At 44.4% G+C, this 13,244-nt stretch overlaps 1 protein-coding gene across 3 annotated transcripts in view; it reads left to right on the top strand.

The window, feature by feature from the left end:
• The first annotated feature begins 1,042 nt into the window (after positions 1-1,042).
• afap1 (actin filament associated protein 1) overlaps positions 1,043-13,244 on the top strand; it is a 15,261-nt gene continuing 3,059 nt past the window's right edge. Inside the window, exons 1-15 of one of the 3 annotated variants that reach the window (XM_058078190.2) lie at positions 1,043-1,072; positions 3,849-3,977; positions 4,108-4,190; positions 7,472-7,580; positions 7,657-7,868; positions 7,962-8,141; positions 8,938-9,018; positions 9,125-9,197; positions 9,273-9,425; positions 10,308-10,519; positions 10,597-10,742; positions 10,816-10,930; positions 11,421-11,615; positions 11,719-11,848; positions 12,739-12,903. In XM_058078190.2, coding sequence (XP_057934173.2) covers positions 3,851-3,977; positions 4,108-4,190; positions 7,472-7,580; positions 7,657-7,868; positions 7,962-8,141; positions 8,938-9,018; positions 9,125-9,197; positions 9,273-9,425; positions 10,308-10,519; positions 10,597-10,742; positions 10,816-10,930; positions 11,421-11,615; positions 11,719-11,848; positions 12,739-12,903 — 1,981 coding nt within the window. In that variant the 5' untranslated portion in view covers positions 1,043-1,072; positions 3,849-3,850. The remainder of the gene's footprint in view (positions 1,073-3,848; positions 3,978-4,107; positions 4,191-7,471; positions 7,581-7,656; positions 7,869-7,961; positions 8,142-8,937; positions 9,019-9,124; positions 9,198-9,272; positions 9,426-10,307; positions 10,520-10,596; positions 10,743-10,815; positions 10,931-11,420; positions 11,616-11,718; positions 11,849-12,738; positions 12,904-13,244) is intronic. The other 2 variants (XM_058078191.2, XM_058078195.2) reach the window with 2 other exon arrangements.

The raw sequence follows: 13,244 nt of genomic DNA, 5'->3' as shown, positions 1-13,244 counted from the left end.
ACGCCCCACTATCAGTCCTGGTGCAACCGGATCACAGATCAATTGAACCTTATGTGTCAGGGCCCCAGAACCAAGACCCATGTGCAGTTACTGTCAACAAACAAGCCCCGCCCTCGAGGACGATGATTGGCTGCCGTGCATGATAGGTCCGGCCCTAAATGTGCTTCTATTGATTATTACCGGTGGTCGGCGAACAATACTGTCTCCTTTCTTCTCTTCTCTTCTCTTCGCTTCTCTTCTCTTCTCTTCTGTGTTGTAAGCATGGAACAAGGGAAAAAAGAGCGAGGTGAGAAGCTAAATTGGATCTTTGTCGTCGTGTTTTTATGCTCTTTTATACTCCTTTTGCGGTATATTTGTTCTATATTTGCGTCTTTTGGTGGTCGTGTCCCTGCTATTTGAAATGCTAGTGGCACGTGCAGGGTTCTAGATGAATGTCACATAATGTTAGCATTAGTTTCTATGACTTGGTTGCTAAAGGTTCTTGAAATGCTACAAAGGAGCGTGTGGATGAAGGAGGGTCGTCAAGGAGGGGCGGAGGGAGTCAGCATCCCGGTAGGAGGAGGAAGGATGGGGAAGAGGCTTTTTGTTGGAGAGGAGAAGAGGACCGCGTGGGGCGACCGAGACAACCAATAGGCTTGTTACATTTAACGGCATATTTTCAAATAGGCCAGTTGAGCTAGCAGTATTTGAAAATCAAACATCAAAAATGTATGTATCTAGAAAAAGCTAAGGTTTATTAAATGTATAGGTAATGCTAAATGTCGTACTTCCCCCAGCACAGCTGGGAGGAAGGCAGAACTTCCGAGGGTGTTTGAACGCATCACGGTCAGGAGCAAAAGTGTAGGACAGGAGGAGGAGGAGGGAAAGTGAGAAGAAGAAAAAGGGAGGAGAGACCCGGAGAAAAATTGGGAACAGTTTGAAAAAACAAGCCAAAAAAGTCCTCTTTGAAGTACTTTTCGCTCGGAAAGTCGTCGAGCCGCCGTGTAGCCGCCGTGTAGCCGCCTATGGGCCGTCGTCTGGCGGATTGCATTTGCAATGAGGAGCGATCCTGTACTTTTTACTTCCAGCGGGGGTGAGTAGTTGATCGTGGATTTTTGCTGTTAGCTTTCGGACATCAAGGCGACAATTAGTCGCCATTTAAAGAGCCTCTCTACCCCAATAGACTTAATTTGAGTTTGTTTTGTGGTGAGTTGTGTGACACAGCGACGTAGATGGGATAGTTTGTAGCCGTTTCCCGTTACTTTTAGGCCCACGTTAGGATAAAGCTTACCGTTCCTAGCTAGCTTAGTTTGGCTAATATTGTACGCACACCTAACATGTTGAATTGACATATTTGTCATAAACACTTTATATTTTCTACCAAAATGTTAATAGCCAATGTTTTAGCTGTCCGGACGCGCACGTGCACACAATAAAAGCCACCGGTGTGCGCGTGCCAACGTTCCCGTTTGGATAATCCGTTCCAGTGTCAAGCAGTGGCCATCGTGTCTTCTCAACTGTTGAGGCGATGTGTTTAAGCAGCATGCTAACACCACTGTCGACACATGAAAATAAAAATACAGTAATAAATAAATACAATAAAACCGGGTTATAAGGGACAATTTTTGGGAAAATGTTTTTTGAACATATGCTTCTTTGAAAAAGACAACGCAAAGCAGCTTCCTGTTTAACATGAAAAGGCAGAATTACACTTAAAACAGTTTCCCAAATATTGTCCCTTGTTACCCCACCGTCCCTTATAACCCTGTTTGACAGCAATATTAATAATACAAATAAGTTAGCCATTGTTTTTTATCTGAAAAAACATCTGCTAACCATTTTCAAACAGTAAAAAAGTGTCATAAACCCCTGATGAAAATGTCAGGCGGTCATTGGGAACCGCAGCATGGTCCTGTTGAAAAAGCCAGTGGATACCACACAGACGAGGGCCTTTGGTCATGAGGGATGCCACCTGCAACATCTCCGCATAGCATCTGCCGTTTGACGCCCCTGCACATCCTGAAGATCTGTTGTTCCATTGAAGGGAAAAGCAGCCCAGATCACGATGGCGTCCCCTCTAACATCTCAGCTGTGATCTCCGTGTCATGCCAGTAACGTTGGAAGCCATCAGGAGCATCAAAATTCCATTTTTCCTTCTCCTTCCACCTTTCAAAGTTGCATGTGGAGTGCAAGAGTGCAAATTCCAAACGGGCAATTTTGTGGCCTTGAAGGAGACCAGGCCTTTGAAGGTCTTTTTTCTTCCAATCCTTCTCTGGTTGTTGGACTGCACACGGCCCCAGCGACAACCTCCGTTTGGGTCGAGGATGGTCCCGTGCCAATGGGATCCTCCGGCTCAGGGCCACTGACATTTTTTGGGGTCTACCACTTGACTTCTTTGTTCCGTAACCCTCAGGATTTTGAAGAGGTTTCAAATGACTGTCTTATGCCCCTTTTCCACTGTAGCGAACGTTGCTGTTGGTGCTGGATACAGTTTGAAGTGACTACCATACCAAACACACACAACTCACTGCAGGCCTTGACAACGCACATTATTTACACTTAAAAATACCTAAATGCCAAACATTTTCACATTTGGCAGGCAAAAGACAATCTTTCATCTTTGTTACTGAAATGTACGATTCATCTTCATAATCTTGCTGTCATAAAAATACAACTTTTTTTACATTACAACTATTTCTCATAATACAAAGACTTTATTCTTGTGAAATTACAATTGATTTTTCTATTTTTGCTGTTGTAGTTCAAATGTATTTTTTACAATGTGCTGCGGGTTAATTAAAAAAAACATGGGCCACAAATGGCCCCCAGGACACACCTTGAACATCCCTGCATCTATTTTCTGTGCCGCCTGCTGGAGCCTATCCAGCTGTCTTGGGGGAGAGGCGGGGTCCACCCTGGACTGGTGGCCAGCCAATCCCAGGGCACATATAGACAAACAACCATTCCCACTCACATTCATACCTATGGACAATTTGGGGGGGGTCAATGAATTTAGCATGTTTTTGGGATGGGGGAGGAAACCGGAGTACCCGGAGAAAAGAACATGCAAACTCCACACAGAGATGGCCCAGGGTGGAATTGAACTCGGGTGTCCTAGCTGTGAGGCCTACATGCTAACCACTGCAGTCTTTCTGGTAATATGTTGACTTTATTCTCCTAACTAGAGCCTCTTTGGGGCAATACTATTTTTTCTCGTAGCATTCCACTTTTTGTTCTGGTAACATTTTGACGTTGTTGTCACAATTTATTCATGTCATCCACTTTAATGATTGTACTATTTTGGTCACATGCGGCCAAGTGATGTCGTATGCGGCGCTCGCTGCAACATCCATCCTTTGCTGTTTGGCGTGCCATCACCCTTTAATTATCCCTCAGAAATGAAATATAAGAGGGAGCATCTTCGCCCTCTCCAAATTCTATAAACCTTCCACCCCGTCCCTCCGTCCCGTCATGTCCCATCCTCTTTCTCCGTCCCCAGACTTTAGCAGATGTATACTTGTGGTTATGAAAAACATCTGGTCGTACACGAAAGCCACCTGTTTGATAGCGATCGCTTAGCGCTCGGACCTCGTAATTACAGACCCTCCAAACGCAGAGGCAGGGTGGCTCGTCTTTCGTCGTAAACCAATACCGTAATGGCATGTCCTATCATTTGTCTTTTTGGTGTTGCGCCAAAAAGTGGAAGCTGACAAAATACTGTAGGACTCTTGTGGCGTGTTAAATACTTGTCAGACATGCTTTCAGCACCATGGCAGGAGAAATGAGCGTTCCACCATGTTTAGTAACGTTTCATCTCCACTCGACACGAGGCTGCTTTATTCTCATGGCATCTTCTTCCTGTCTCACAGCAATGGAGGAGTTGGTGCACGAGCTCCGCCTGTTCCTCGAACTTCTAGATCGGGAGTATCTTAGTGCCGGAATCCGAGAGAAGAAAACACATCTCTCCAACATCCTCAACAGGGTCATCTCCGAGAAAGGTAACACGACTGTTGTCATAGCGCCCATGGCGTCGCCACTCCATTCTTGGAATATTGCAACTTCTCCCTGTTTGTTTTCTCATAACTCGACTGTATAAAATGTGTTGAAATGCAAAATGTTCCTCCCTAGAGCTGTTATGTAAGCCAGACATCCACACTGGACTGCCCGCCCCGCCCCAGATGCCACTGCCTGAAATCCCTCACCCGTGGCTGGTAAGACCAGTGCTTTCTCACCATCACTTGCTGGTGCTTTAGCTCTCTTCTTGACCTTGGTGCAAGGGTCGCTTAGCAGAAATAGCTGCCGGTATTAGGAATTGCGCTTGGGGTGTGAAAGCGTCACAACTGTAAAAAACTTGTTTCTTTATTCTCATAGCACAAGTTTTTCCTTGTAATACTCCCGAGTGCCCATGTACAGTCAGCGTGTTTTTTCCTCTTTTTATTTTACTAGCATAATAACATTTTTTGTGACATTACAACTTTTTTCTGGTGACATGACTTTTTGTCAATGATACTATGTTTGTAATTCATGTTACATTATGATTTTTCCAAGTAATTGTACATTTAATTTTTTGTAGCATCTCAACTTTTTTTCCACATCACCACTTCCTAGTCTTTTGACTTAGTATTCTACTTCCTGTATCTGTTAGCATATCTTAGCGATACTTCTACATGTAAAAACGACACACACCCACTGTAATACAGTATTGCTGTGACCTCCAGTTGCCAGTGAGATTGAATAAGTGAAGTGTAGAAAGGGTCGGTATGGAGGCGGAAGAGACACCCTTGACCACAATCTGTCTGTGATCCGTCCCAGTCTGGCCAAACCAACAGCCCTGGGCAGGACTGAGCAGCCTTGCGGCTTGAGAAGCTTCGACAATGTGGCTACAGTCTGCGGTGGCCATCTTGGGAGTCGTCACTGTTAAACAACACTTTTGTAAAGTGCTGTGACCTGACCATCCAGGCACCTCCTTGCAGCAGCAGGTTCAGTGGTTGGATTACTACCTAGATTACTATGAATCTGGTCAATAATCAACTCATACGAGCTTTGAAAGTTAAGGCCAACTTTAAGGCTTTCAAACTCAAATGAAAGCTCCAGGACGAGATAAAGGGTACGTGGGAGATGAATTCACATTCAAATCTGATGCTGCCAAGTATGTTCATTTTTGCCGGGAATTACTGTGTACATGCAATTTGTAGTGTGACATGGAAACCTGGATTTATAAAAAAATATATAAATGGTTACTCTGTTGACTTTCAAAACAAATGTCACAGCCCAGGCTATTGTATATTTCTACTACAATGTATGTTGTTCAGTCAAACAACATAGTGTACGTACGTGTTGGGGCCAGATGCTCAATGTACTGCAGAGACAGTACTGGCACTAATGTATGTATATATCCATACATATACATGTTAAGTACTATTTATCACTGCACAACCTCAGTGTGTGTTATTGTTGTTAGCGCTGTGAATATTCTTCTTTGTTGATGCCGGAAAGGGTTCTCAGTGTGATGTCACAGCTAACATTCCGCCACTTCAGGAAACTCGCTGGGGGGCATTTGATAGTCCCAATTCCATTTCACTGGTATTTTATACGCTGCACGGCGGCGAGTGGTTAGCACACAGGCCTCTCGGCGAGGAGACCCGAGTTCGATTCCACCCTCAGGCATCTCTGTGTGGAGTTTGCATGTTCTCCCCGTGCATATGTGGCTTTTCTCCGGGTACTCCGGTTTCCTCCCACATTCCAAAAACATGCTAGCTTCATTGGCCACTCCAAATTGTCCATAGGTATGAATGTGAGTGTGAATGGTTGTTTGTCTATATGTGCCCTGGGATTGGCTGGCCACCAGTCCAGGGTGGACGGCTGGGATAGGCTCCCGCACCCCCACGACTCTGGTGAGGATATGCGGTAGAAAATGAATGGATGCACGTACAGGCAGATGACGGCAATATGACAAAAACATTTTATTAAATGAGTACTTCTGTTTTGCTATTGCTTATTTCAATATCGTTTGGGTATCATGAAGAGTAAGTACTGTATATACTGTACTGCATACTGTACTGTAATAGCACAGTTCAGAAATGTTTGGCAGCCCCAGCATGCGTTTCAGTCGGTGTTTTCCGGGTTACGTCACCACGCTACATTTGTGCTGGAGCTTTGAGGAAAATGTTGCAAGGCTCCTTTTTTGTTGTTGATGAGACACAAATGATTCCCATATGTGTTGATGTTGGAAACCAATGCCCCCCCCCTCGCCTGCCTGCCTGCCTGCCTTGGCTAGTCAACACATAAGGTAGTTGCGTCATGCACGCGCTACAATTTCAAGGCATACTTCATTTTTTTTGTATGTAGGTCACTGACATGTCAACACTGTACTATGTGGCTTGTTATCCTTTATGCTCCATTTACAGACTTCATTTCCTCTTTGCAAGTACAGTGCAAACACTAGTCATTTAGTTTTCATATAGCCAGGACCGGAAAAGAACACTCTCTCCTTCTGCCAGTTGCTAATGCTAACCAGCACCTAACATATTATAAATAGAACACTCCGAATAAGCCACAAAGTCATTATATTCCGACATTTTCCTCTCATAATCATATCATCTTTTTCATGTAATACTCAAATGTTTTCCTTGTGAATAATGTATTTATTCTTGTGTCTGGATGGCTGGATGTCTTGGCCTCCAAAGGAAAACCACTTGGTAACAGTATGGGAGGTGACATGGCTCAGGTGGCAGGGTGCTTGGTTCCCGGTCCACAGGTTGCCGGTTCAATTCCTGCTCATTGTGTTGTGTGAAATTGTGACATCTCCCTTCTTTGGCTTTTAACACAGGTTAACCTGGGCATTGTGTGCTTTTATTGTTTTTATTAGTGTCATTATTCTGTGCACTTTTAGCTGGACCACTTGGGACTACACATGTGTGTGTTTGTGTTGTATTGGCTGTTGGACAGCACTTTGGCCAGCTAACTGTTGGAAATGTGCTATATAAATAAAATAGACCGTGACCTACAATATTCAAGTCCAGAATCTGACATAATGTCGCTTGTGAGGTTGTTGAAGGCCAACCGGTTCTGACTTTGGATGTGATATCAGAGGCGGGACTACCAACATTTTGTCTGTTTCTACTGACTTTGACCCTTTTCTGCCATCACTCGCATTTTTCAGTCTTGGTCTCCTCCTTCCTGTCTTTTTTCCTCAGTCAAGAAGGGCTGTATAATTATTGTCTTTTCCCAACATCGCTAGCATTCTTCCTCCAGCTCCACTATCTCTACCGCTACAGTTTTAGGAAATCTTTTTTTTTTGGGGGGGGTGTTCCTTCCACTGTTTATTGATGGTAACCATTACCTTGCATCATAGAAGGTGCAGTCAGTGGGTACATTGTAAAGATGGTAACGACTGCTCGCTCCTTGTAGTTGTCAGTGCTAAGCGCCAACTTCTAGAATACAAATATAAAACCAAAAACGTGGAATGGGATTTTCTCTTGCTTCCTTACAGCCCCCAAATGCCGGCCCGCCACCTTTGCCAAGCTCCTCTCTTCCAGAAGGTTACTATGAGGAAGCCGTCCCTTTAAGTCCTGGGAAAGCCCCGGAATACATCACCTCCAGTGAGTGTGTGATGACATAGTGTGCGTACGCACATTTGTTACTGACTTTTCATACTCTTCCTTCTTTTCCATCCAGATTTTGATTCTGACGCCATGAGCAGCTCCTACGAGTCATACGACGAGGAAGAGGAGGACGACAAGGGCCAGAAGATGCGCCACCAGTGGCCATCTGAGGAGGCGTCTATGGATTTAGTGAAAGACGCCCACATCTGTGCCTTCTTACTGCGGAAGAAACGCTTCGGACAGTGGTCCAAGCTCCTCTGCGTCATTAAGGATAACAAACTTCTGGTGAGGAGTACTGCTGGCTGATGGCACTATCTACAGTATGTTTTATTGAAGTGCATGATGTAGATGCCAAAAGCCCTTTCTTCCACTCCATAGTGCTACAAATCGTCCAAAGACCACACCCCACAGATGGAGCTAACCCTGACGGGCTGCAGCATCACCCATGTCCCCAAAGACGGCAAGAAGAAGAGACACGAACTGAGGATTGTCCACCAGGGGGCGGATGCGTTGGTGCTGGCCGTCCAGAGTAAAGAACAGGCAGAGCAGTGGCTCAAGGTACCGGCCATTCTCCAAGAAGTGCAGTCAACTTCCATTTAGATGAGATGTTAGATGAGATGTCAGATATAGATATACATGGGCTGCTACTGCAGTCTGAATGCTCAGGTGGCAAATACGTATGAGAGCGATATGTCTTATGGAGGCTTGGATTAAGGTAGTCACTGCTCTTCTTGTCATCTGCTCTGCAGGTTCATTTGGTTAAGAAAATAATCTTTACAGAATTGACAAATCTTTACTTGCGCTTTGCCTTCACATTGAAGTCACATATTGTTTCAGAATGTGAACTAGCACATAAAAATGGGAATCGGACATCATACCTTGCAGTGTGAACGTAGTCCTAGTTTGAGAGTAGAGGGAGTGATGATCTTGTCCAACAATGTGAAATGTGTGAAAAGATAGTGGAGTGGAGAAACACCTTCACAGCTCATCTTTATTAGGAAGTGTTGACTGTCAGGTCAAAGCCTTGTGTCTAATGTTGTCTACGTTACCTCGCATTGCTCCTCATGCATTGTAGAAGTGGACTCTTCTATGAATCACAAGTGGGCTCACTCTGCTCATGCCGTTGTTTTATGGAACAATAGTGCAAGATACTAAATCCAATGCACAGGGTGAAATCTCTTCCCGTGTTTTTCTGAACGAGAGATGCATTTTAATGTGAGTAATTCAAGTACCACTTAGTCATGAACTTAGAAAAACATCCTTATGTAAACAGCGTAAAATTAGAAACCTGGAACGTGCTGGTGGCCACAAGTCACCATCCTGTCTGGGTTTTTTTGTATTCTGTCAACTTAAGATCATGAGAGAGGTGTGTGGCAGTGGGACGTCTGAACTGGACCGCTCCGGATCCCCCGTATACAAAGCTGAGCTGGAAAAGGTGAAACCCGATGCATTTGTGAACCATAATGGAAAAGGGAAACATCCATTCCCCATACAGTCCCCATAGGCCAATTCATGTCATTATTTACTATTCTTTTGGACAGAAATCGTCGTGTGACAGACCAAGCTCAGATGGAGAAGCAATGCCTGAGAATGGACATGTTGACAAGGACAACGGTACGCATCATCAATAGCGAGAGCTTCTTGTGAGGTTTCACCGAAACAATTTTTGCTTGTTTTATTCATATCCAGCGAAAGGCAAGAAGAATTCCAAGTCAGAGCAGAAGACCGGAACAGCTGGAAAGGGCACCGGGATGAAGATCACCAAGATCATCGGTCTGGGCAAGAAAAAGCCTTCGATGGATGAGCAGACCTCATCAGCGGAGGAAGATGTACCAACTTGTGGTACGCTTCATCCTCAACAAGTTGTACTGCATCAAACACACACATTTGCAGTAGCGGAAGCAACCTTGTTAAAGAATCTTATCAGTGACGGTTATCAATGCTAACCGCCACCTAGCATGACAGAATTCAGAACTCTCGCTTGTATTCCATCGTGAATTGCAGAAGGTCATTATTCAATATAACATCCGACTTTCATCTTACGTTTCATCTTACAGGCCACATTAAACTCATCACACAGCAACTTAACACTCAAAAGGCAGCTTGGAAATATGACACGTACCAATACTTGTTTAAAGTAAAAAAACTGCTCTTTCAATCTGATCTGATCTTCAGGATCAGGATCAGGGTCTGAATAGAAACAGTATGACACACAATTTTAGTGGCTTTTAAACCGTGACTTTTTAGACTTTTAGACTTTTCTACGTTAGGCAAAAAAGTGTCCCCCCTCCCGCCTATGCTCTTTGTGTCGTACCCAAAAGAACAAAATGCAGAATATGAGTAGCCAAAAGGAGTTTCAGACACCCCAAAGTGGACAGGGGAGAGAACATGCCTTCCCGATCTCCTGACTATGTGGCCTACCGTGCGACCAGTTAATCATAACCCCCATATTGTATAATAGCTACAGACAATGCCTGGATGCTCATACCCAAGCACCTGCAGGCTTGCAACCTACATGACACCTCACCCACCCTACCGTCAGCGCTCCCCACAATGCTGGATCATTGTCTATGAGCGTCTGCCGATGGTTGGGGAGGCCTTCTGTCAGGCTAGCTCCACTGTCCAGCGCTTTGGGTATCTTGAAAGGCACCATGTGAATCCAATGTCGTCCATCCCGTTTCACCTGCGGACAGTTTTGAATGATAGCCACCGTGTCACCTGAAGGGTACCTGAACGTGCTGTCCAACAACCGCTGGCGGGAGCGTTGGTGCCGCCTCAAAGACAACCAGCTGCTGCTCCACAAGGACCAGGATGACCTGAAGAGTCACATCGCTTCCTTGCCCCTGCGAGGCTGTGAGGTCATCCCAGGCCTCGACCACAAGCACCGCTTCGCCTTCCGCTTGCTCCGCAATGGACAGGAAGTGGCCGTACTGGAGGTATGTATTTGTATATTATGGTATTATAGTATTATATGTTATAGTAACACTCATACGTCTGACATTTTTTTCTTCAGGCGTCGTCATCGGAAGCCATGGGTCGATGGCTTGGGGTCCTGTTGGCTGAGACTGGCTCCACCGCAGACCCGGCCACGTTGCACTACGACTACATCGACGTGGAGACCACCGCTAACGTCATCCAACTGGCCAAGCAGTCCCTGTGGTGGGCTACGCTCTCTAGCGCCATGTCAACACGCCGCCATGCTCTACGCCGCCAACTGTCTTTTGTCTTCCAGTTTTACCAGCAAACGGGCCATCTCCCCTAACCCGTACTTGGACAACCCGGTTGGCAGCTATGCCCGCCCCAGTGGCACGGCGCTGCACTACGATGATGTGGCCATCGACGGAATGGTAAAGAATGTTACGTTCAATTCTACTGCATGCTACCTACACCATGTACACAACCCTATAGCCTTTTTATTTCCTATTTTACTATGCTTCATCCCTACAACATACGCCACCTCTGTAGGCACCGATCTAGCCCACCTATGTAGCCATATATCGCCATATATGCAACCTGAGAAGGTATGCTAGCTAAATATTCTATATTAATTTCATCACTGCTACCGAGTACATCACATTGTACTGTATATTCTTTTCGTCCCTACTAAATATGCTGCCTATGCATAACAGCGACAGTATATTCCTATTAGCCATGTTAGCACCTTAGCGGTGCATTGCTCCTGGAAATACCCGACTTGAATGGTCATTGGACTAACATGTTTCTAACCACTATTCCTAAATACTAATTGCTCTTTACTTGTATCCATTTACACAACAAACACTTTATTCCTTCTTTCACTTTTGCTGCGTACTTTCTTCTTCATCTCCTGGCATGCAGTCATCCAGTACCACCACAGGGGGGCGTCCACCGCAGGAAGCAGCACTGTACGAAAACACGGCCCCAAACAAGCCCTCTTCTCCCGCTCTTTCTTCTTCTGCCACCACAGCCGCTACGAGTCACTACCAAACACCCGTTTCCGACGTCTCCTCTAAGATCCTAACTCGTGATACTAAAAAGCAATACCCTGCTAAGGTGACTAACATCCCCCGACCCCTCCAAAACTGCTTAGGCACCAGTCACGCTTGCTTAGTTGCTGTTATTGTTTTGTGTTGATTAATAAATGTCTTCCAATCAGCTAAAGGGGAAGATAGGAACGGCATCAAACGGCTCAGCATCCAAACACAAGGCTGATCCCAAACATCTGCAGAAGAAGAATGGACCTAGCGACGTGAACGGGACGGCATCCCTGAAACGCAACACCTCAAGTAAGCAACATTACATTGAAAATGAACCAAATGTAACAAAAAGACTATTTTCTTCTATTGAAAAATATTGGCTTTATAAGATTTAAAACATATTGAAAGATATTGCTTATTAAAACATTGTTTTTATTTAAATGATGTTCTTATATGGTAGAGGTTTTTTGAGGTGGACAAGGTGTGTACACAGTAAATTGTAGCTGCCCGAGGCTTGTCTGACTTGGAATAAAAGCAATTTTACTACATTTAACGTTGTCCTTTCACAACCTTTGATATGAGTTAGTGAGTTAGGAGAAAGGTTTTCTACACATCCAAACGGTTTTTGACTTAAATGTGTTCATGCACTATGTCAAATTAAAACATATAATAGTAATAATACAAAAGTTGTATCGGGGGAAAAGAAGCCAGATGAGCTATGAAGGTAAACACAAGTATGGAAAAACGCTAAACAATATTCTCAAGTCCAACAGGTGAATAAGTAAATATTATTACATATATATATATATATATATATATATATATATATATATATATATATATATATATATATATATATTCCTGACAGCAATGTTAAGAATATAAACAAACCACCCTTGTTTCCTCAGTTTTTTGTTGATTTTAAGAAAGGAATATAATGGTCACAACAAAAACCTTCAGAATACTAGCAGTACTCATGGAAAGTACATATTTGTGAAGCAGGATGTCTTACTTAGGATTAAAAGAATCAATCATGTTCAATAGTTTTAAAAAGGTTTATGTCTGTGCGGGGGGTTCTAAAGGGGTACGTGACTGTGGGTAACTAAGCGTGGAACCACTACCGTACAAGTGAAAGGACCATTGTTGGGGCACACTGCCTTTTTCCGTCTGCTCATCCTGTATTTTCACCTGAATTCCAGGTGCAGAACAGGTTAAGTACGGCAAAAACCGCGTGGAGGCGGACGCCAAGCGACTGCAGGCCAAAGAGGACGAGCTGATGAAAAAGAAACACGAGATCCGGAACCATCTTACCAGTCTGAAGCAGGAGAGGAAGGACCTGCGTGGCGCTCTTGAGGGGACGTCAGGTAAACGGCTCCACTTGGTACTCTAGTACTTGCTGGTCTAAATACACAGCTTAGTACTCTACTACTTGCTGGTCTAAATACACAGCTTAGTACACTAGTACTTGCTGGTCTAAATACACGGGTATTGCCATCACTGTCTTGATAACTCCTAATGTGGATTTAACCCACAACCCACAGTTTGTTGCTTTTAGCCAAGACGTGTACATTTATCTGGAATGCCGTGCTCTTTGAACGCAACAATTCCAAGGTTCCCCAAAAGATGGTCACCACTAATAGCATTAGTAATTAATAACCATCAAACCACCCTAATTTGACTTACTTTGTGAAGAGAACGTATGTCA

Source organism: Doryrhamphus excisus, linkage group LG2 (assembly GCF_037039965.1).
Source record: "Doryrhamphus excisus strain RoL-2023G ecotype Guam linkage group LG2, RoL_Dexc_Guam_v1.1, whole genome shotgun sequence".
Lineage (NCBI taxonomy): Eukaryota > Metazoa > Chordata > Actinopteri > Syngnathiformes > Syngnathidae > Doryrhamphus > Doryrhamphus excisus.
The sequence above is the reverse complement of the archived record's forward strand: the minus strand, read 5'-3'. Positions and strand labels throughout refer to the sequence as shown.